Source organism: Amphiura filiformis, chromosome 8, assembly GCF_039555335.1.
Source record: "Amphiura filiformis chromosome 8, Afil_fr2py, whole genome shotgun sequence".
In the NCBI taxonomy this organism is placed as follows: Eukaryota; Metazoa; Echinodermata; class Ophiuroidea; order Amphilepidida; family Amphiuridae; genus Amphiura; species Amphiura filiformis.
In genome coordinates, this window is record NC_092635.1 from 37,293,546 (window position 1) to 37,317,368 (window position 23,823).

At 36.7% G+C, this 23,823-nt stretch overlaps 1 protein-coding gene across 7 annotated transcripts in view; it reads right to left on the reverse strand.

The window, feature by feature from the left end:
- LOC140159000 (ras-GEF domain-containing family member 1B-like) overlaps positions 1 to 23,823 on the reverse strand; it is a 289,431-nt gene that overhangs the window by 15,619 nt on the left and 249,989 nt on the right. For all 7 annotated transcript variants that reach the window (XM_072182301.1, XM_072182303.1, XM_072182306.1 and 4 more), the window contains 3 exons: positions 8,434 to 8,523; positions 1,627 to 1,704; positions 428 to 516 (listed from right to left, as the gene is read on the reverse strand). In XM_072182301.1, coding sequence (XP_072038402.1) covers positions 428 to 516; positions 1,627 to 1,704; positions 8,434 to 8,523 — 257 coding nt within the window. The remainder of the gene's footprint in view (positions 1 to 427; positions 517 to 1,626; positions 1,705 to 8,433; positions 8,524 to 23,823) is intronic.

Genomic DNA, 23,823 nt, shown 5'->3' on the forward strand with positions numbered 1-23,823 from the left:
TGATGACCTGGATAATACTGTAATGTGTAAGATGTAAGCTTCAAAGTAGGCTTTTGTTGGTGGTGCATGATTTCCACAATGTAAACTTTTTAAGCACCTTGACACTGAAATAGTGCCCAAAATGTCCAGGTACAGGGTGTATTATGTGACAAGGTGCACTGATACAATCAAAATGCAAGGGCAGAGAAGTAATTATAATTTGCAACAATATTTTTCCACTTTGTTGCCAACTCATGATTTCAATGTATCAGGCATCACCTAACCACTAACATGCGATACCTCATCTAATGCCCCCTCAAAGGTCTCATGTACTAGTATTTGTTTTGAGTAAATTTTATTACATACATGTCAAATGGTATACACCTACCCTTACCTAGGAGGTAATATAGCCAAATAATTACAGTATTTGAAATTAACACCCACTTACCTGAGTAATTGTAAAAGATTGGGGCAGAATTTCTTCAGCCTTTCCCTGTCCATGTCAGGACTGGTTAGTTTCTGTTGCCTAATGCACACCTATATGATGCAAAAATGAAACAATATGTAATGTTATTATGTTAGTCCAGGACTTCAGTACACAAAGGGGGTGAATGAGGAAATAGACGCTCACCGTGACAAGTATAAATTACATGATTTTATATAGGATAATCATGAAAGGGAACTCTATTCAGGTTCAAATTCAAATATTGTGTGAGGGTTTTTAATAAACATGAAGAATGGGGAAATATAGTTATACAAATGTATATTTAGAAATAATAACTTTTCTTTTTTATTGTAATGATCATTAGTGATGACTCTAAAAATAAAAATTTCCTTAAATGGACGAAAGCACGGTTTTCCGTTGAAATACTACAAGTATTACGTAAAGAGAGTGAAATAAATTTGAAGTTGATCAATTTGAGCATGCCCAACATTTTGATTACATGGAATGAACGTGATGAAACCTTGTTTGAAATATAAAACGGAATAAAACAGATCTACATGCAATTATATTGAATATTTCCAAGTTCCTGTTACTATTAAAAGGCCTACAGTGAAAGAGCATTCCAAATAAACTATTTTGTTTTGACAATGCACAAAGTATTTTTGTAAAAGTTGGTAAATATTTTGGCCAATATATCACAATAGTCCATCTATAAAAATTAATGCAATTTTGATTGTGCTAATTTGTGAATATTTCAAATATGTTATTTGTGAGAAGAACAACTGAGCATTTGTCAACAGTTATACAAATTAGATTTAGTGCAATATCAAAATCAAAATTTATTTGGACAATTTCAAGGTGAAAATGTTTGTTCATGTAAATGTTTTTTCTAAATAACAGAAATGAAATTTTATTTTGAAATAACTTGTCAACAGGTTGGGAGACCAACCAGGAAGAACTTCATTGTTGAAATTTGAATCACATTGTTTTTGAGGTGGTGTTGGGTTACTGTAAATGGACCCCATCTATCACCCATAACATGCTATTGAATGTTAATGTTCCCTTATTTCTATTCCTGGCTTGTTGATAGAGTACAACATTTTATTTTTATTATATGTAATTACATTTTAGAATCAGCAGATTTTTATAATATATTTAGGCTCAAATAATTTTAGACATAAATGAAAATATATATATCTTACCTGGCAAACATCATGTAATAGCTGATGTGGCTTTATATATAACCTCGAACTTAATAGGAATGCGAAAAGGTAGGTTCTCTGTAAAAAACAAAAAAGAAACAAAGAAAAAAGAAGATGTTTAATTATCTTTGACTTCAGCTTCATCTGGGCAGATGGAAGATTATACTTATGGGCACTCTGAGGATTACAAACAGGGACACTGTGAAACAAAAGTTTATATATAAAATATATATGCCGTTTTATTTATATTTGAAGAGCTTATTTCCAAACCATGATAAGTCCACAAACACAAGTTTCTGATTTACCTGTGGGATATTGCTATGGGTTGTGATGCTATAGGTATTATAATTTCAGTTGGATGCGCCATTACCAAGCAAACAGTGGATGGACGCACAGTAACAATACTGTGTGAGGCCTTTGATTCCCAAATGAGAACAATAGTCTGCATATTGTTAACCAGCATTGTTGTGGTAAATAATGGCTTGTTGATGGTACAACTCATTGTTGCTAATGTCAAACTTGTCAAAGTATAAATTGTGATTGTATCACACAATGAGAAAATGAGAAACTTTTGGTTGTGAACTTAACACAGTTTGGAAATAAGCTCTTCATTTCTAGAAGAAATTTAGAATCAGTGTATCTCCAACAGAAGTGTTCTGTTAATATTCATCCCACAGTTGCTGTCATCACCTGTGTTATTTTATCCCCCATTTTCTGCAACTTCAGTCTTCATTTTACTATACAAAGTTTCCATTGATACCGATATCCTACCACAGAATATTGTGTATCAAAATAGAATTTAATCTTCTCCATAACTGACCTTTAATATGTTATGATAGATACACATGTATGAAATTATATTTTGATTGGAATGTAATTATGGCCTGACCATAGAGTATCATATGTGTGGGCAGGGACAGCAGGTAGGGATGTACATGTAGGCAATACAGCTGGACAGCAGGTAGGGATGTAGGCTACATGTCCGCAATACAGCGGGGTGCTGAGTGACCAGACTATCTCTCATCAACTCATCAAGTTTGTGGATGTGACTTGTCCGTTTCAATCCCGCTCAATTTGCACCATTGATACAGTAGTCTAGATAAATCCACATAATTCTTACAAAACTTTCACCAGACTGATCACAAGAATCATGACAAGACCAATACTATGCATGTTTGGACTCATATTTGCATGCTCTTCTCAGGCAATTTATTTCAAATAAATATGGTCATGAGATTGCCAAATTCTGTAACCAAAACTTTTCCAGATATTTTTTTAAAACTTGATGATTGGATCTGATGTCAGTGCGTAGAAGATTACATTTTGATAAATCGAGGACATTGTCTAAGCATAGGATAAATCTATTCGGAAAGCTACCTATTGTGGGCTGTAAACACCTTGACTTTATGTTTAAGCTTACAATAGGAAATGGGTCAGACAGGGCAAATCGGGACGCCCATGGCTCAACTCTCTTGTTTCTGCTTGCTATCTTTACAGGTGAGAAACATGGGGGAAGGGGGTATGAAAGGGGTTGTTAACATAAGGCATTAACTTGTCAATTTGTAGTATAATTTCAATTAATAGTGTAAATTGAATGGACGTTATAATTTCTATTCTTAGTCAAGCGTTTGCATTATTGAAATACTGGAATTCTCTAATCAACACGACTCTTGTCCACTTTCAAATATCTGAAAATATTTAAATTTCATATATTGCACTTTGTAAATGTAATATTGGGTAATGAATTGTTGGCTCAAACTTAGATTCCAAAATTTCTTTCCATGGACAAAACCTAAGGCTATGACTCACACTTCCATCCATTCCATTGCCTAATTATGGTACAATTTCACCAGATTCTTGCTTGATGATGCACTTACGGGTGTAATTTTGATGTATTTACCACGAAAATTGTATTTTTTTCACTGACAATTCACCTTCAATAAATGCCTCCCTTTTGGAAAAATGCAACGCCCCAGGGCAATACAATATTTTTTCCACTTTTCTACTTTTTAAATCTCAATTCTGGACAAAAATTAGGCCCATACTAAACCATAGAGTTCACACAATATAGGCCTATTGCCCATCACATGAGTATGTGCCATTTTGTTATTTTCAGCTGCATTTCTTAAATTCCATATTTCATCTTGAAATATTTCATTATCATAATAAATCATGTGTGATATTGAAATAGACAATTAGTAAACAATCTGGTCTCAGTAATCATCAAACTTAATAGCTCAGTGATTTACTATGCAGATGTTACATGGCTATTAATTTCCACTAGGACTTTAACTTGAAAGTCCTTGGCCTCCAAACATTTGTGGGCCTTCATTTCTGGTCTGTCTGGTATGGTCTGGTAGTACTTGCAGTTAAGAAATTATTAAGCTACAAATTATGATAAGTTCGTCTTTCCTTGACTTGTGATTGGCTAATGATGGCCTACAAATCTATGTATCCATCCTCCTTTAGAACTACAAACTCAACCAAAAACCTCCAAAAATTAATAACAATAATCAAAATTTCTTAATAAATGAAATTCGATATCATATCAAGAACTCCCTCTCTGAATCTAACGCCCGCTATATTACATCTATATCCTTCGCAATCATTTGTAAACTCTCCTTTCCTTCAGATATTTCTGCACAAACTCTCTTTTCAAATGATCAGCAAACAAGAGATATTTTACATGTAAAATCTCATCTGTAAAATTGTTGCCAGTTATATTCCCCATTTGATGAGTGTTGCCACTTTAATCATTTCCTGGGCAGACTGATCATGAAAACCCAGGAGAAAACAGGCTGGACTGGCGTTGTTATTATGGACACTACTAGCATTTCCGCTAGGAAGTTATTTAATTGACAATTTGGTTGACCAACATGCAAGAAGTTGAAGTGCATCTATATACAAGTGAGGGTTTCATCCATCCAAAATAGTGTTATTTTCAACACAAGACCCTGTTCTGAAGTAGCATTATAAATGAAGTAGCATGTATTTTTACAGACTGTCAAATACATGGATTGATGTTGCTTGTGTGTGTGAATGTGGATGCATGTGTTAGCTCTTACATCATGTACATGTATGTATACACAAAATCCAACGAGCCACATTCCTACACCTCACTGGCGGGCATCCATTAATTTCACACAACGCCAGTATAATAGGATAGGCGTGCAGTGTTTACCGCTCCCGTGATACAGCGCAAGTGCTACACGCTCTGATGCGCTCGCGATAGTGATCCAAACGAACTAAGCTAGTTTGGCGCGATGGCTCCCAGCTATGGCTGACTTAATCCTGACCATCACTTGGCTCGTCGGATTCATCTAAATGTCCTACTTCTATGATGGGTGCTAGTAAAAAGCTGCCTTTATAATGATGGAAGATGTCCAAGGGTAATTCTGTATATCTGTACTCTTCCTTCTAGTTCTACATGTATACACCTGTACGCATTATGTACAAAGTACAAACATTGTACAATGTACTTCATTTCCATTGTATACATGATGTGTATACTTCATGTTCAAAGCTCCTCTCTTTAACATCATTATTTGCTGTGTTTACGACCCATAGCCTAGTTTCGAAATTAGACTATTATTTCCGAAAGGAAACTGTAGGCCAAACTTCACCCCTGGATATGAGTGCATCAAACCCTGTAAACTGTCGAGGTACAGAGGAAATCAGCGGGCTGTGGTATGCCACAAATGACATCAAATCTAACGCAAATAAAGCTATTAGTATTAAGGACAATTAATGGTTTCATAATATGAAAAGAATGTCAACGCTAACAATACAACCCACAACTGATAACAAAGATATTATTTATACACCAAAGGGCATTTTCAAGTTCAATTTTTCCACCATTTTATAGAAACAAAGATGTTTTCTTGCATGCTCTTGGGGAATTACCAAAGTGACCAATGTTTAGAAACTTTTGAGCAAGATATGATCTTGAAATATTTTGAAATTTACTGGGGACAATTACCTAATAGTTTGGGGTTTTAGTTTTTGTTTCTTTTTGTTCTTATCTTGCATCTAAGTTCTAAATATCACTGCAAGGGGAAATTATTCTGACATGTTTTGTGTTCATTAGTCTCGCAGTCATCCTTAGAAATGAAAAGTTATTGCCACATGACCGGAGTGCTACATGTAGTAATGTTAAACTGTTTCGAATGGCTGGATCCAGTATTTTGGGTTGCTGAAAGTTATAATCAGAAAAGTATAACATTAACAACTTTCATTTTCAATTGCATTTGGGCTACATAACTAACTGCAAAAGTACTGTAATATCTGTCATAAAGAACACAAAGTGAGAGCAAGATACCATGCTTGAAAGCTTTAGGCACCAGATATGCTTGAACACAAGAGTCTATAGAAATGTTTGGTGCTAGCAGTGAGAGTCAGTTATCCCTACTTTTGACAAAGCTTGACTTTATAACACTACCCTCATTCATGATCATAGCCTTTTGGTCTACTTACTATTCATTCATCACAGTGACAAGTGGTGATTAGTTGATTACAATCATTTTACATATGTACAGATTTAGGGTTTTATAAAGAGAAATTGAATTATTTGAACTGAAATCTTATTTTATGGCATTTTACCAAAGAAACTAAACTATGAAACTAAATATCACTGATCTAGAATTGGAGATTAGGTAGGGAACATTATGATCAAAATAATGTGGCAACGTGCCATGGCATCTATTATATAGGCCTAATCATCAAATTTGGATGAATTTTTGAATTTGGTCTTGATTTTTAATAACCTGCTCAAAACTTTTGTTGATGAAATAATATACTCTGAAGAAATCCACTTTTTCAAATCCCTGCCTTTGGACACAGCAGAAGCATAACTATACATCAACACCTGAAACAAGTGGGGCAATTACATGTACTACAAGTTTTAACCCGAAATCTCAGGATTTTGAAATCAAACCCAATTTATAGGCAACATAATGATATAATAATACCCTACATAACATACTTCCTCAAAATCAAACAAAGAAATGTCCAATATCGAACATTTATTGAAAAACAATAACTTAATGGTCTTCCAACTTTCTTCTTTGTCCAATATATTGCACCAAAAGGTCCTATGATTGAATTAACAATAACATGCAAGGTGATGTTAATTAGAAGAAATAAAGGGTAGCAACATAACATCCTTAAAGTCTGGACATTTTTCCTGTGAACCTTCATACTTAGTTTAAAACAATAAAATTGGAAACTCCAATCAAAATGTGTCTACATTACTTCTTTGATATTTTACAAGGATAGGCCCTTCCTTGATTTTCTTATTACTTGATATTGCCAATATTAGTATTGTTGACTACCATTGTTTTTGTTGACTTGTCTACAGTCCATTGTCTTCAATTTTGCTTCAATCGGATATCTCAACCAAAATGCTTGCAGAGGGACAGTTACAATATACTGGTTTTCCGAAAAGAATGACAATTTCTTGCTTTGATCGATATGAGTGCCCTGTTAATGAGCAACATATGTAGGGGCTTTGCGTTCCCTTCATGAGTGCTGCTTTGTCCCGTCCAATGCTTTGATGTGTAATCGACCAATCTGATAACTGATCTGTTATTATGACTGTAAAACGATTTTTGATTATCAAATCAGAACCAAGCCTTGAAATAAGCAGGCGCGGGGAGCAAATTTGCTCTCGTAAAGCCACCAATTGCTCCTGGTCCTTGTAAAATTCACATGAACCAGGAGCAATTTTCTAAAATAAATTGCTCCTGGTTACAGTTTTGCACTTGATGCAGTCATGCTGGTATGCTGTATTGTATATGCAGAAAAAAAATTAATATTTGAAAATTGCTCCTGTTTCTTCAGAAATATTTGCTCCTGGTTCTTGTAAAATCCCAGTGAACCAGGAGCAATGTTCAAAACAAATTGCTCCTGGTTCCAGTCTGCTTATTTCAAGGCTTGATCAGAACCCCACTTCCCATTTTACGCTATGTACGCTCTTAAAATGTAAAAGTTCCTTTCTTCCCTGTCATGTAGCAAGTGATGTGTATTAGTTTCTATGTTTGCGTGTACGGTGTGGGAGTTTGTTTGGTTGGTTGGTGGGATGGCAATTGCATCTTACTTCATGGACAATCTATAATCCCAAACAGGCTATTTCTGTGGTCTGCCACTTCCATTGCATAATGAACACACTATTATTAGTGTCCTTGTTGCTTGACAACGACATGACATGAGTTTAAAGGCGAGCAATTAAATACATGTGTAAAAGTTAACCTCAACTTCGGGAGTAGTAACTAGACGAGTTAAAAAAGGTGAATTTTTCGCCCATTTTTAACTCGCCATTTACCTATCCTCAATTTCTAATTCAATACATGGATCCTGTGTCTCTCTGTCTGAAGTCAATTTGTACTTAAATTCCTTCCACAATACAATGCGCATAACATAACAAAAGAGAGGATTAACATCCGGCGCTGTATCTAATGTTACGCAATACACCTTGTGTGAAGGAAATTTGGTACAAACTGACTTACGTTTAATAAGAGAGACCCAGAACCCATAGCAGTGCTATTAACAGCTCTCCTAATTATTTTATGCTTTCCTGTCAGCTCTCCTAAAAACTTTACCACACTTGACCGGGAGAGCAATTCATAGCACTCCTTACAAGCTCAACTCAACTCAATAGCAGGGCTATCAATAAGCCCTCCTGTGTGGCTGGCTAACAAGTAAATTTGGTATCATTTTCTTGCCTGCTCTCCTAAACCTCTCCTAAACATAACCAGGTGAGCAGTTTGTAGCTCCCCTTGAATTCTCAAGCCTCACTATAGGACGTCTTACCTCTGGATAGTAGTCTATCGACGGCACCATGTGCTGGATAAATGCTTCCAATGTACCTGAGTTGAGATTGCCGTCTTCGTATACCAAAGCCTGCAAAAACACAGAAAAAAGATACAAATTATAATGATTTGTAATCAAATGGTGACGCCTCGCTGCAGACGTTTTCCTGTTCATAATAACAACAATATTTACCAAAGTAAATTATGCAAAAGAGATGCAGAGTATTAACAAGAGCACCAATGGCGCTGTGGCTCTGTGCTTTTTTGAATGTGAAAGTAATTGCAGTCGAATGTGCAACAGGTGAAATCATATACATTGTATGTGCCAGATCACACGCAATCATACATCTTGCTGGTTGGTAGCTATATCTTATTTGCAGAGCATAATACATCCATCAATAAGTTTCATATCCACATGAGGTTTTAGTAATTTGACCACAGATGACCCCTGAGTGACCTTGGATGACCCCAAAATGACATTCCAAAAATTTGGCTTGAAATGTTGACTGTACCCACCAAGTTTCATGCCCATGCGAGTTTTTAGTAACTTAACCTCAGATGACCCCTGGGTGACCTCGGATGACCCCGAAATGACCTTCCAAAATTTGACTCTAAATGTTGACTGTACCCACAAAGTTTCATGCCCATACAACAGTTTTTAGTAATTTGACCTCAGATGACCCCTTGGTGACCTCAGATGACCCCAAAATAACCGTCTGAAAATTTGACTCTAAATGTTAAGTGTACCCACCAAGTTTCATGCCCATATAAGTTTTAGTAATTTGACCTCAGGTGACCCCTTCGTGACCTTGGATGACCCCGAAATGACCGTCCGATAATTTGACTCTAAATGTTGACTGTACCCACCAAGTTTCATGCCCATACGACAGTTTTTAGTAATTTGACCTCAGATGACCCCTTGGTGACCTTGGATGACCCGAAATTACCGTCCAAACTTTGACTCATAATGTTAAGTGTATCCATCAAGTTTCATGCTCATACGACAGTTTTAGTAATTTGACCTCGGATGACCCCTAAGTGACCTCGGATGACCCCAAAATGACCGTCAGAAAATTTGACTCTAAATGTTAACTGTACCCACCAAGTTTCATGCCCATACGACAGTTTTAGTAATTTGACCTTAGATGACCCCTGGATGACCTCGAGTGACCTTCACCCACTAACCAATACAAACTTGTTCTGTCTGGGGTCAAGATGCACCCGCCCACCAAGTTTGAAGAATGTGCGACCCCTAGTCTCCGAGAAAAAAGGTTTTTGCATATTATGCATAAATTATGCAAATTAGGTAGGTAATTACCATATTTTGCGCTGAAAATCGAATCAGGTCGAGATCCTCTGGTCATGCTACCCCCACCACGTTTCATCATCATAGGGCTTAGCATTCTTACGGATCCCCAGAAACAGCTTCACAAGGCGGTTACAAGTTAACAAGGTTTCGTTACCATGCACCGCTATCAATTTGCGCTGATATTCGCATAAATTATGCAAATTAGCTATGTTAATTTGCATATTTTCACCGAAAACATACAATTACGGAGCAAACTTGGATACCCTTCCTCCCACCAAGTAGCGTCCCCGTAGGTCTTACGGTTCCCCAGATACAGCTCCGGACAAACCTTCGGACATCCCACCCCCACACACAGACGGAAATAGTGATTACTAAGTCCCATCCTGAACAAAGTTCAGAAATGAAATTTTATCAATTTGCGCTGATTTTTGCATAAATTATGCAAATTAGCTATGTTAATTTGCATTATTTTTCACCGAAAACATACAATTACGGAGCAAACTTAGATACCCTTCCTCCCACCAAGTAAGCGTCCACGCACTGCGTGGGTCTTACAGTTTCCCAGATACAGCTCCAGACGGACACACGGACATCCACACCCCCGGACAGACAGAAATACTGAGGCGAGACAAAAAATGAAATTTTATAACAAATTTTTGTGACTTGAGATCATTTGCATTTTTTTGTAAACACCAAAACTGTTCTGTCCTGACATGTCTGTTGTGTCATGTGTGTTGAACCGGTCCAACCGAACAATCGTAAGTTCTGTTCGGATCTGGATCTGCCTGGTCTGGATGCTGTACTCCGATTAAGCAGGACTAGCCTACATCACATCAGTGTTTATTTCTGATAGATTTCACTTCATGATTTTTTCTTCAATTTCATCACTTACGAAAGTACAAAAGTAGACAATCTAGTAGTCAGTATAACCTCGAGCAGTTCGTGTGAGACCTACGTACATGGAATAGTAGTACATGGCTTCCGAATTTGGAACTTCACATGTTCAACTTGTCATGCCGGTCGAGTCCCGCGTTTACAACTAAAATCAAACCACTTCTATATTAAGTCCATCGCTGAATTTTACAAATAACTTAAATAAACATCTTTATATTTAATAAAAAAAATATTATGGTATGCTCAGTAAATGCTTGAATGACATTTACCAGAAGCTCATGAGCTCAGAATGGTAAACAAACTAGCGTATTTTCACCTCGATTATGCACGTAGCTCTCTGTGGTTGAGTTTGCAAGGTCAGTGGGTCAGTGAACTTAGTCTCCTATGCAGCCAGTTTGGTTACGCTCCCTCCACAAAAATGTTTGTGTGGAAGGGGGAACCAAACTGGCTGCTGTGAGACTACTGCAAAATCGATCAATCACACAAAACTGTTTGCTGATTGGTTCAGAAATGGTGATGTCATCAATCAAGAAAAACTAATCGATTTATTGGTTCAAAATAGCCTCATAGAAAAGTACGAAGTTTGTTGAGCATCGCAGCTTATCGGTAAAAACGTGACCTTTAACAAAAAAAATCGGCACAGTGCTTTCAGTACTGCACTTGCGCAAAGCCAAATAGTCCCCAGAAAAGTCATTTGTTCAGATTTATTCGGGATTTATTCAAGATTCAGACATGTTCTTGACTATTTTTGACATTCCTTACCTATCTCTTTATTTAAATTATAAAGAAATAGTGAAGAAAAGTTAAGAAGTAGTCAAATAATTTCTGATCTGAACTAAATCTTAAGAAATGTACCTCCATTGGTTTCCGTCTGTATTACGCATCTTAAATTATACAGACCAGAATAATCTCTAGCACACACAGGGAACCAAGATATAACTCGATTATCGTGACTATTTTGGTCTTTTTACCCAAAAATAATACTTTTATCGCCTGAATTTCAATAAAATCTGGAGTGCAATCGATTCGAAAATAACTTAGCCAAACTTAGAAACGAAACTTAAGTCTTCATATCAGTCATTAAATGATCCTTAGCATAAAAACCAACAGCGTATTGTGGCCTGAAAATGAATGCTAGTTAGTTGCATGACAAAGGCACTGATAAGCTCCGCTCAGAGCCAAAAATGCTACACATTTTGACTGCTGCAGCCAATTTTCTCTTCGCTCCATTTTACTGTTGCGCCTGAAAGTAAACTCATCGATGAAAAGTCTAGAGGATGTTTATAGTGATGAAAAACACTTTGAACAATCAATACCTGACTTTCATCCCCTTCTTCGTCTGCAATTTCATGTACCACCGCCACTTGTTTTTTCTTATTGATATATTCAAGTAAGCATTCGCAAGTTCAGAAATAACATCCAAATCTTTCGCCCCTTTGCCGTTTCCTCCGCTTGCGTTCAGATGTATTACATAGATTTCTTTGGCAACATCCAGTGCCGTAACGTTCGCTTCAAACAACTCCATAATGATAACTGAGCTGAAATCGTAAACTGAAACATCTTTTGTATATTTTATGCATACACGCCAAGATTTTGAGTGAAAGTTTTCCCAGCCTAAAATAGGCAATTGACATCACACTATTTTTAGATTGGCTGCTTGTTTAAAGTATCGATTCCTGTTCGTATCACGAGGAACAATAAATCCCTAGGTTCCGAAACAAAAGACTTTCACTACAACATACCAAATAAAACTCATCGAGAGTTTGTTCATAGATAAGGCAGAAGCCACCATGTATAACAATGACATGATCTGTCCCCTCCCAGACAATTAATGCAGCCAGCCTTGGGGTAGGGTGTAGTACATATTTCCAAATATAGACTCAGATTTAAGTTTTCAACAATCTACAACAGACAACTTTTAATTACTTGTAATTAATTGTAATTAAAACCTACCTTCGTTAAATCTTTTAAGATCCCCATAGTATGTAATCCCAGTAAGTATTCAAACAGGCAAAGTACATATATCACAAAATCATTTGAAGCTATAATATAGTACAGCTAACAGCTCGTAATGAGCTCATACAGCGATCCCAGATCACGTTTGTTTGACTCTAACATATACTCAGTCCTTTGGACAGTATCAGTCTGAGCAGGAATGAATCACTACTTCAAATCTGTCAAACATTTTATACGAGTGTCAATTTTGAGTACTGGGCTCCCGTCCAATATTATTGCGGAAGGCCTATGCCACACTTGCCAACCCCCACGCAAACTGCTTTATAAACAACAATAAATGTTTACGTCATTGATAATTTTGCGCTTTTTGAAAAATGATGTAAATCTGAGCAATAAGGTATAGCAATGGCACAATTGTTATGATCTAAATAAGCATAAAATAACATGTCTTCCCCAACATTATGACAATAATTTTTGGAGATTTGTTTGTGAACATTTTTAGCCACAAACAAAAGCTGTTCAAAGCAGATGATACCGTCCGGACCTCACTTCCTCTTATCATTTAGTGGTTAATAGTGACCTTACTATCCACAAGCAAAATTAGAAAACGAACGCACCCACCCCTTCCACTACTAATTGAGAAGTTATGAATATAGCACACAGAAGTCATTTTACTTTTTCTGTAAATTTCCTGAGTGTTGGAAGTAATAAACAGTAAAAATAACTTGGTAATCTGTGATTGATATTATTTTAATGGCTATGGCTTGTGTTAGAGTGGACTTGGGCACAAAAAGGAAGGGAAACAATCCTTGGCGTGCTATTTGAAACATATTGGGAAACAGCAAATGAAGTAATTTCCTTCCTTTAGAGGAGGACATTGGGTGGTTTTTTGAAGGCTACATATCAATGCCATTCATACTTACTGATTTTTAGCTGCGGGTAGCAGCTCTATAAGTCACCATGTCTCTCCGTTAGTCCGTCCGTCCGTCCGTTAGTCCGTTAGTAACAAACGCTAAAAGATGCTGTTACGTCAACATCGTTTGTCGCATGGCTATGGTACTTGGTGAGGGTAGGGCCTATACCGCCCCATACTGGAAAAGAGTTTAGTCCCGAAATATGCTAATTAGGTCATTAAAGGGGCATTACACGATTTTCAACAATTTCTAAAAAATGCTGTTACATCAACATCGTTTGTCGCATGGCTATGGTACTTGGTGAGGGGGAAGGCAGGTACCGCCCCATACTGGAAAAGAGTTTCAGTCCCGAAATATGCTAATTAGGTCATTAAAGGGGCATTACACGATTTTCAACAATTTCTAAAAAATGCTGTTACGTCAACATCGTTTGTCGCATGGCTATGGTACTACTTGGTGAGGGAGAGGGCCTATAGGGAAATTTGGGAAAAGTGGGGAACATGAGGGAAATTGGGGGGAATGGGGGAAATTAAGGGCAATTTTGGGGGAAATTAAGGGAAATGGAGGGAAATTCAGGTGAATTAATTGATTTTGTGGGCAATTAAGGGAAATTGAGGGGAATTGAGGGGAATTAAGGGAAATTTGAGGAAATTGAGGAGAATTAAGGAAATTGAGGGAAATTCAGGTGAATTAAGGAAATTTGGGAAAATAGAGGGAAGTGAGGGGAAATTGGGGGAAATGAGGGGAAATTGGGAACATTGAGGGAAGTTAAGGGAAATTGAAGAAAATTAAGGGAAATTGAGGGAAATTCAGGTGAATTAAGGAAATTGACAAGAATTAAGGAAATTTGGGAAAATAGAGGGCAGTTAAGGAAATTTGGGAAAATGAGGGGAAATTGAGGGAAGTTAAGGGAAATTGAAGAGAATTAAGGAAATACTGGTGAATTAAGGAAATTGACAAGAATTAAAAGTGTCCGAAATCGGTTTCGAACACTTTTGATGTCAAGACGCTTTTTCCCGAAAATCGTTTGGACCTCAAAAGTGTCCGAAATCGGTTTCGAACACTTTTGATGTCAAGACGCTTTTCCCGAAAATCGTTTGGACATCAAAAGTGTCCGAAATCGGTTTATTGAACACTTTTGATGTCAAGACGCTTTTTCCCCGAAAATCGTTTGGACATCAAAAGTGTCCGAAATCGGTTTACGAACACTTTCGATGTCAAGATGCTTTCTTTCCGAAAATCGTTTGGACATCAAACGTGTCCGAAATCAGTTTACGAACACTTTCGATGTCAAGACGCTTTTTCCCGAAAATCGTTTGGACATCAAAAATGTCCGAAATCGGTTTACGAACACTTTTGATGTCAAGACGCTTTTTTCCCGAAAATCGTTTGGACATCAAAAGTGTCCAAAATCGGTTTCCGAACACTTTCAATGTCAAGACGCTTTTTTCCGAAAATCGTTTGGACATCAAAAGTGTCCGAAATCGGTTTCCGAACACTTTTGATGTCAAGCCGCTTTTTTCCCGAAAATCGTTTGGACATCAAAAGTGTCCAGAATCGGTGTCCGAACACTTTCGATGTCAAGACGCTTTTTTTCCGAAAATCGTGTGGACATCAAAAGTGTCCGAAATCGGTTTCCGAACACTTTTGATGTCAGGACGCTTTTTTTCCCGAAAATCGTTTGGACATCAAAAGTGTCCACAATTGGTTTACAAACACAATTTTTCAAATTTTGATTTTTTTTTGGTGTGGATGGAAATACCCTTTCTGGCATTATTTTACGATGAGCGCCCTCAAAGGTTAAGCTCACAGAGGGGTTACAGGTCAAAATAGGGGTCAAACTTGAACCTGCTTCAAAGACACCAACACTGCAAAATTGAATTCCTTGTCCCATAGCGACCGCTACGGATCCGACGGTACTTGTTTTCTTGCATGCATAATCCAGATGAAAACATCAGACTGGATTACTAATGCAGATGTCAAAGGGAATCTTGAACCTACCCTCCTCAGGGACAATGTTGATGTATAATTATATTGATATATACATAGGCCTAACTCTGCGCATTCTAAATGTTGCATCGCGTTTACATGAGCGACAAGGCACATGATTGGTGCATGTTTACAATCATACCAAGCAAACATGCTCACTGAAAACGCTGTAGCCATCACCTGTCAACACTCATTGTTTTTTGGTAGACCCCAAATTATTATTTAATTTTTTTTCCATTATGCACTGTTATTGCAATTTAAGTCATATTAATATCTGCAAAGAAAGTTCAGAACAAGTTTATGGTTCTATTGTGTGATTGGTTAAATGTTTTTGTTTACCACACACAAAATCTTCTGAACTTATTCCAAAGATGTCCGATCAACTGCTCAAAAGATCTACACGTTTGGGGCATCACACAAAATAAAACACAAATTATGGGTGGAGTACAATGTATAAAACTCATTTACAACCTAGTAAATTGTCAATGTACACCAAAAGGCAAACAGGCCTACATACATTGTACATTGTGCATATGACAGTTCATGCACTTTCAAACTGTTTTTAACAATAGCAAATTTCAATATGCAATGATGCATCCCTTTAGGTTTATCTGACAGATCCATGCATGCGTTTCATAAATTTAATCAGATCATTTACATTGTACATTGATACATTTCTTATTATTGATATGAATTTTGACGATTAGAATGTCACTATGCAGCTTCCTGTTATGATTGCAATGACTTCAATGACATGAATGAACAATTAATTTTTAACCAAAATTTTGGAGAAAACAGAAATATCATTCAGACAACAAGGATGTTGTTTCTAGTGGTTTAACACAATAATAAGACTCACTTGTGAACAATAAAGGTTATTATAGAACCATAAACTTGTTCTGAACTTTCTTTGAAGATATCATGGACTTAGGCCCTAATTGCGATAACACAATGGAGAATTAGAGAATAATTTGGGTTTACCAAAAAACAATGAGTGTTGAAAGATAAAAAGCATGCAATCAAAAATATTTTGATGTGGTAATTTTTTTAATTGTACAAAATAGCCCTATGTGTATCTGTCCTCTTTCTTCCGCATGTTTGTGCCACCCCATGCATAAATGGGTGATGCGAATTGTCTGAGAAAAATACTGACTGAATTCACATGAAAAAAATTACATAAATATGATGTCCTGCATGGTTATTACCAATTGCCATATCATATGTAATAATTTAGCTCCCCTCAAATAAAAATCATCCACATCAGATAAATGTCACATGTTTCTTGTAATAAAATATTACTCATATTAAATATAAATTTGCCATCAATCAAACCAAAAACCGCACAACCTAATTTTAACAAATCTGAAGTCAAAGTTTGCATTTGAGACATGCCACAGAACCAATTTGCTGACCGAAACTGGACTGCCTCAAGAAAATTGGTGGGGGAGGGGGAGTGGTCAGATTAGATCACTAATTTGGAGCTTGAGGGGAAGGGGAAATTGTCACAGTGTGAGTCTAGTAGAATTTTGCACTGACAGATTTGATGCACAACAGGAAGTACAAGATTCTTCTTTAAAATCTGAAATTCAACGAAGAACACCTCAAAATCAGTACTGTATGTTTACCATGGACTGTAGAAATCCATGATGTTTACTTGGTTTCAAATGTGATGATAAAATGTTAAAAATCTGAATTTTATTTCATATTTTGTTAGAAACATTGCTCTTTGACCGCTGCAAAGGTACTGTTATTCAGCTATACCCACCCTACCTCCGTGGTTAGCGCTAGTCTTGTCTTGTGAACTAAACATGCTAAAGGTGATAAATGTATGGTGCTATGCCGACATGAAGGGAATTCCTATGCCTGATGCATGACTTGGTAATTAGAGGAAGTAATTACACTATGAAATTGGCTAAATAAGATTTTAATAATAGGTCACTTTAATTCAGTCATTTCAGGTCATTGTCCCCACAGATGAGACCTGGACCCTGTTCACATTAGAAAATGTCTTCATTTGACGACGAAGATAAGTTAATCTTGATTAACTAATTAAGCATGCGCACACATTATGCTGAACAGAGATCAAATGAACACATTGCACTTATACACATATCATGAAAATTAACGAATCTTGAACGAAGCTATTAACGCCCGGCTATTATTACAGCCGACGAGGGTCACTTGTCACATGAAGAAGTACATGTACCTGTATCTCATCAGAGTTGGTTCAAATCATTATGAATGCTTTATTCAGGGACTAAGGAGGGATAAACAAAAACAAATTGACAAGTTTCCCCCTTTTCTGTCATTTGCCTGAGCATATATATACGCAATGAAGTTCAAATAATTTGGTGCGGTAGTCAACCCTTTAAGTCCTCAATCAAGTGTGAAACAACTGCGTCCTAGTATCCAACATCGCAAAATAACAAGAACTGGGTTAAGCCATGCATTATATACTACATTACATCGATAAGCCTTTTGAATTTGACCGCAATGTGACACACCTAGCGATGAGTTTATTTTTTTTATGTATTTGGCTCGCATGCAGGATTGTGGATTGTAGTTGAGGTGAAACGCATTACTGATTTTTATTGAATGAAATAAATAAAATAAAAGAGGACAAGGCTTGAACATGATTAATATTAAACTAATTGTCATATCAATGTTGACTACTAAAGTAAAAAAAGCTTTTAATTCTTCTGAACTTGTTGGAAGGCCAATTACCATTACTACAATTGTAGTGAACTTTCCATCTGAAAAGACCCTAATTTTGATGTAATATTTCATGTGACTACACACAAGCTTCTTTATGGACCACTTGACATCATTGTTTATCAACAACGGTGAGGGACTGGTCTAGCGATATGCTTGAACGAACCGCTACACTGTGCAATGGCTTTCTTCTACTACTACTATATGAAATGTGGTGGGCGATTTAAAATGCATGTGCCCTGAGCAAACTACGATGCGTACGCACACTGCAGGGCAAAGAACAATGGAAATTGGCATAATTTGCACGCATACTGCCGGGCAATGAGGTCACATGTCAAGAGGTCTATTATAGGCCTACACATGACATGATCTGATCAACTCAACTGCATCAAAATATATTATATAGTAAGACAATCCTTTTAGCATATTGTTTCTTTTAAAACTTCTAAAAGTTCTCACAGAAGGATAGCCTACGTGTATAGTTAACTTAGTCGGCTGCTCTCTCGTCACATAGCTCGCAGACAGGCCTCTTATCAACGCACAAATTGAGAGATGAGGTAATACACCATGCAAGACTTCCTGTATCAAAATGTGACAATTGCGTTCAAAACGCCCTCTTTAATACAGGTTGCCATGGCAACTAACTTAAGTTTTTACTGCAAAACATATGTGCTATATTTATTAACACAATCTGTTGAAGATGTGAGTTTAACAACATTCAGACATGATTGAAAGACAAAACTAAAACACTGAATGTAACATAGGCTGCAACGATGAGTGAACTCACAAGATATGTACCTGCTGTAGTAAATATTTGGGAAAGTTAAATAATTAAATTCAAATTTTTTATTACATTATATAGTTCAAGTTTTGAATCAAACAAGAAATTTGTACATTCATTGCAGCCATTATTACTAGTGCAAATCGCACATAGTATTTTGATTCCAAATTTTGTTAAGCTTGGGGAACCCTCCCTTTGTCGAGGGACCCTCCGATAAGACTGAAAAAATATCTTTCTTCTATTTTTGCGCTACACAATTGTTAGTGATACTAATTTCATCACAATGTGACAATGACAATATTTGCATGCACAATTATTTACACAGTTCTTTGCTAAATATTATACTACTTATTTTTGATGATTTTGAGTTTTCTGACATAAGTAGGACTTACACAAAAGAACATGTTGATGTTGGCATGTTTTTATTTATTTTGTGGTAGCTGTGTTGGTGGACGAAAGGCATGAACATTTTAGCAAAAATTAAAAATTTGACAGTAATCTGCCTGTCTGACAACCTCTATGTCATACATTGTAGCATCCCCAATATTTCAAGTGATAATGAACAAGTTCCTAAAAACTTTCAAAACTTATGTCTTGGGGCAGGATCTTGTCAAATTCTGCACACACAGCACAGATTGAATGACTGTACAGTAAATGTCATCAAACAGGGGTGTGAGAGGCCTCAGACCAAAAAAGCTGAGAATTACTAAAAAAAGCTGAAAAACAGCATAAAAGCATGGTAAAAACATCAAATATGCTCGAATAGCTATCCTACAGTTGGAAAATCATCATACATGTATACAGGTATCAGAGTACAGCACAGAAGCCAGTGCTAAATGGACCTACACATACAAGTAGCATACAAGTAGGGCCTACATTGTAGCATAAATGGTCTATGATTGTAGCTAGTAGATTTGCCTGCAGCAGGAGCACGTTCATGTTCCATGATAAACCATGATAACCCCACATATTGAATTCTATTGAATCTGACCGTGAGAGAATGCACAAGTCAAAAACATATAGGAGAAAGAATACATTTATAGCAAATGGTAGTATTTACCAGATTTAGTGTTCTGGGCTTTAGGGCATATAGGCGCCTAAATTAAATCACTAATAATACCAAAATATTAAGAATACAATCAATAGTCTACATTTAAACATTTAAACATGTAGACACCTCAGCTTGGTACAAAGGTATACATGTCAGTTCATGTACCCTTTCAGTGGACATAAAGCCTTTGTGATACTCTTTGACATTTGTTACATGTACATATCAGGGGTCAATTGTTCGGGGAGGGGGCAAAGGTGAAATTTTTCCTGGTATATGCATCATTTTGACCTGCTCGGTAGTATCCTTCTAACCTGCTTCAACAAAATTTACTAGATAATTTGCAAACAAAGCACATTTTACTCTATTTCGGCCCATAATCAAGGTGAATTTTGGGACTTTTTTGGTGTTAAACTGGCCCCAGAAAATACACCAGACAATCTCTGTTGATTTTCTGCAAGTTCACTGAATATCAAGCTGGAGGCTGGCCTGCCTGGTAAAACAAAGACCCCGTTTACACTAGTGAAAAGTCGTACTTCAACAACGACTTTTTTGAAGTCGAGTTCAGTCGAATTCAGGTCTAAACAGGTACAGTCGTTGTTCAAGTACGACCGAAGTCGAGTTCAAAAGTCGTTGTTCAACAATGCTCCTGAGGTTCATTAAGTCAAATTCAATTCGACTTTGTCGTGGTTGAAGTATGACTTTTCCTGGTCTAAACAGTCAGTCGAATTGAATTCGACTTGTTCATGCGTGTCGCTGACTGGGCGATGTGAATTTCCAGGGCCATTGATTTTTCGGTAAGCATCGGCACTGTGATATCGATAAACAACAGCTCTTCTTGTGTATTTTCGTACATGCACAGCATACTGCAGTGAGTGTACATCTATGCACTGACGAAGTGTCTGATCGTATCTTTTTCGACTTTTCCAGGAATAGTTTTGGCTAATTTTACTTTAAATTGATTGACCTGAAATTGAAATGGTTCGCAAGGTTCCCAACAACTTCAACAAGGTGAAACCACAAAAACTTGGGGTAAAATGTGGACTGAAAACGAGGAACTTGATAAATGCTTTTTTTTTTGACCATGCACACACAGATGAGTCGAATTCGTTCAGGCACATAATGTAAACACCCAATAAAAACCACAAACAAGAATTAATTTATGCTAATCCTCTGTCTTAATCTAATTTGATGTCGAGTTTGATTCGACTTTTCTCTAGTCTAAACGGGGTCTTATTTAAGCTGTCTTGGCCCACTCTGACTCTTCTACATTAAAAAAATTTGGGACAACATTTGACAGGTAGCTTTGCTGTCAATCTCTGATAATGCTATTATCAAGTCTTGCATTTCCTTTGCTGATTATCTTGATATCCTAGCTTCATGTTAATTGGTCTAATTGTGCTTTAATTGTCAAGATTTTCACAGATAGTACCTCTTATCACCAAAGAATCAAAATATCAATTCCACATCCCTTCTTGCAAGGTGTTAAAATGTTGCTAATGATACATAGTCAACAACCATTTAGACAGTATTTAGGTAGATAAAAATAGCAATCATGCATAGTACAATCTATCAAAATAGAACTGTGATTTTTATTTTAAGAATGTAAAAACCAGCTCCTATGCTTTTATAATTTAGTGCTACGTTGAGAATTTTCATTTCATGTTTTCAAGACCTACTCTGAAGTAATGTCATTATACATTTGAAGCAGATCTATCTATGTTAATTGTTATGTTTTTAAATGTGTAATTTCTTCCTCTTTAGCCAATTTTTCTTTCCTCTTTTTTTCCCTGAAAATATTTTTTGAAAAAGCAAACACTGGTTGTATATTACTTACTGTAACCTATATTATTTTGTACCTTTACCAGCCAGTAAAATGCATTAGGCCTAGTAATAATATATTGTATTATTATAGCCCAACTCTCACATCCTAAGTGCAAATAGGTTTTTTTTAGGCCTTACATACTATATGTACAATTTTCGGCTTTTCTAAACTAAAATTTTTACACAATAAAAATAGTACCAAAATGGTCCACACTTCTATTATCAAAGATCCTAATTATAAACTTTAGGTCCTGAGAAATTACCTGCATGGATGAAATAGTTTCTGCTGATCCAATCATGATTCCACTTAATTGTGTTTGAAACTTTGAAAAACCCCTTCAAGTTCAAGAAATGTTGAAAACCATGGACAGCATTCAGGCACATGTAGCTATGCTCAACTCCAAGAGCTGAATCAAAACTCATCTTATGTTATGTACCCATGAAGAGAAAAGACAGAAAATGCAGGTGCAGATGTCCCAATACAAAGAGATTCACAAATATTAATACACTTAACAGCACTTAACTTTCTTAGAAATTGACAAAATCAGTCAATAATATCATCATGACAACCCTTGAACTTTTATTGTTATGTAACTAGCAATGGGGCAGAGGGTCAAGTGATGTTATTTCTCAACAATACTTGATCAATTGATAGATAGCAATAAATCAATAAATTATCTATAGTGCATATAAATGCAATTATCTCCGCAACAAAGGTAAATTTAGAATGCACAACTTTGAATTTTGGTCTGGGGGTAATTGAGTGAGGGGGTATGGGTGCCTTGGGTGGGATGATGAGCAGCGTTGAAATTTTGGTTGTCCGTTACGCCGGGACAACTAAAAAAAGTCGCCGGACAACCAAAAATACTGATTCGGTTGTCCGCCGGACAACCATAAATCTGTAGCCAAAAGTCACCTTTGTAGGCCTACGGACAACCAAAAACTTAGACGGACAACCAGAAATTGTAAGCTGGTTGTCCGTTGGGACAACCATTTATTTTTCCTTAATTCGAACACTGATGATGAGGGACTTATAGAATCAAATTTCGCTCCCCTTCCCCAAGTGTTGATACAACACTGGGGGCAGTCATCTGTTGATTATATATAATTTTGTCAATTTTGACATAAATCTTGACAATTACTAATTAGGCCTAATCCCTGAGACTGCTTGCATCACTTTTTAGGCCAATCTTTAACCATCCAGAAGTGCCATACTGTTTTGAGACTTCGGTTTTTTAACAAGGTAAAAATAAAACAACTATCAAAAAAGCATTGAAAATACAACTACCGGTAATAAAATACATTTGTGTACAACGCATGCATAATAACAAAGAGGAAATCTTAGGAGTAAACATTTCCAATGTACTAGACAAATTGTGTCAATATTTATAACATGTAGTAGTTCTACATAGTAAAAATTTTATGTGGAAGTTCTGAAGTAGGTTTGTTGTAAAAACCACATGTCTAAAGGTTGTGTAAATGACCAAACCATTGGCAAACATTGACAATGAATCCCAAATCCAGCAGCTTGTTTTGTCAAAAAAGACCCTCGTAATCCATGACCGAGGGGGGGGGGGGGGGGCCTCTGCCCAGTTCTGATACTGTTCCATCTCTATGGATATATTTAGCTACCATACTTTTATCCCACAAGAAAGTACATAATTTCTGCATAGTTTTCATCACATCATGTGTGGCCTGAAATTCTTATAAATGACCCATAATTTTGTTCCCATGACCCAGACAGATTTCCATACTGGTGCAAGGTTGCTGTGCAATTTGTCATCTCAAATGCTTGGTAATACACATGTCACTTGTATGACCCACCCTAGGACCCCCGGGGGATGTGCGTCATGGTTGGGTCATTTACCAACCAATTAGTGACGCAGGGTGCGGTCATTTACTCAATATAAAAGCGTCACAACATACCCCGAGGGGTGCGTCAGTGTCAGTCACTTTACCTAGGT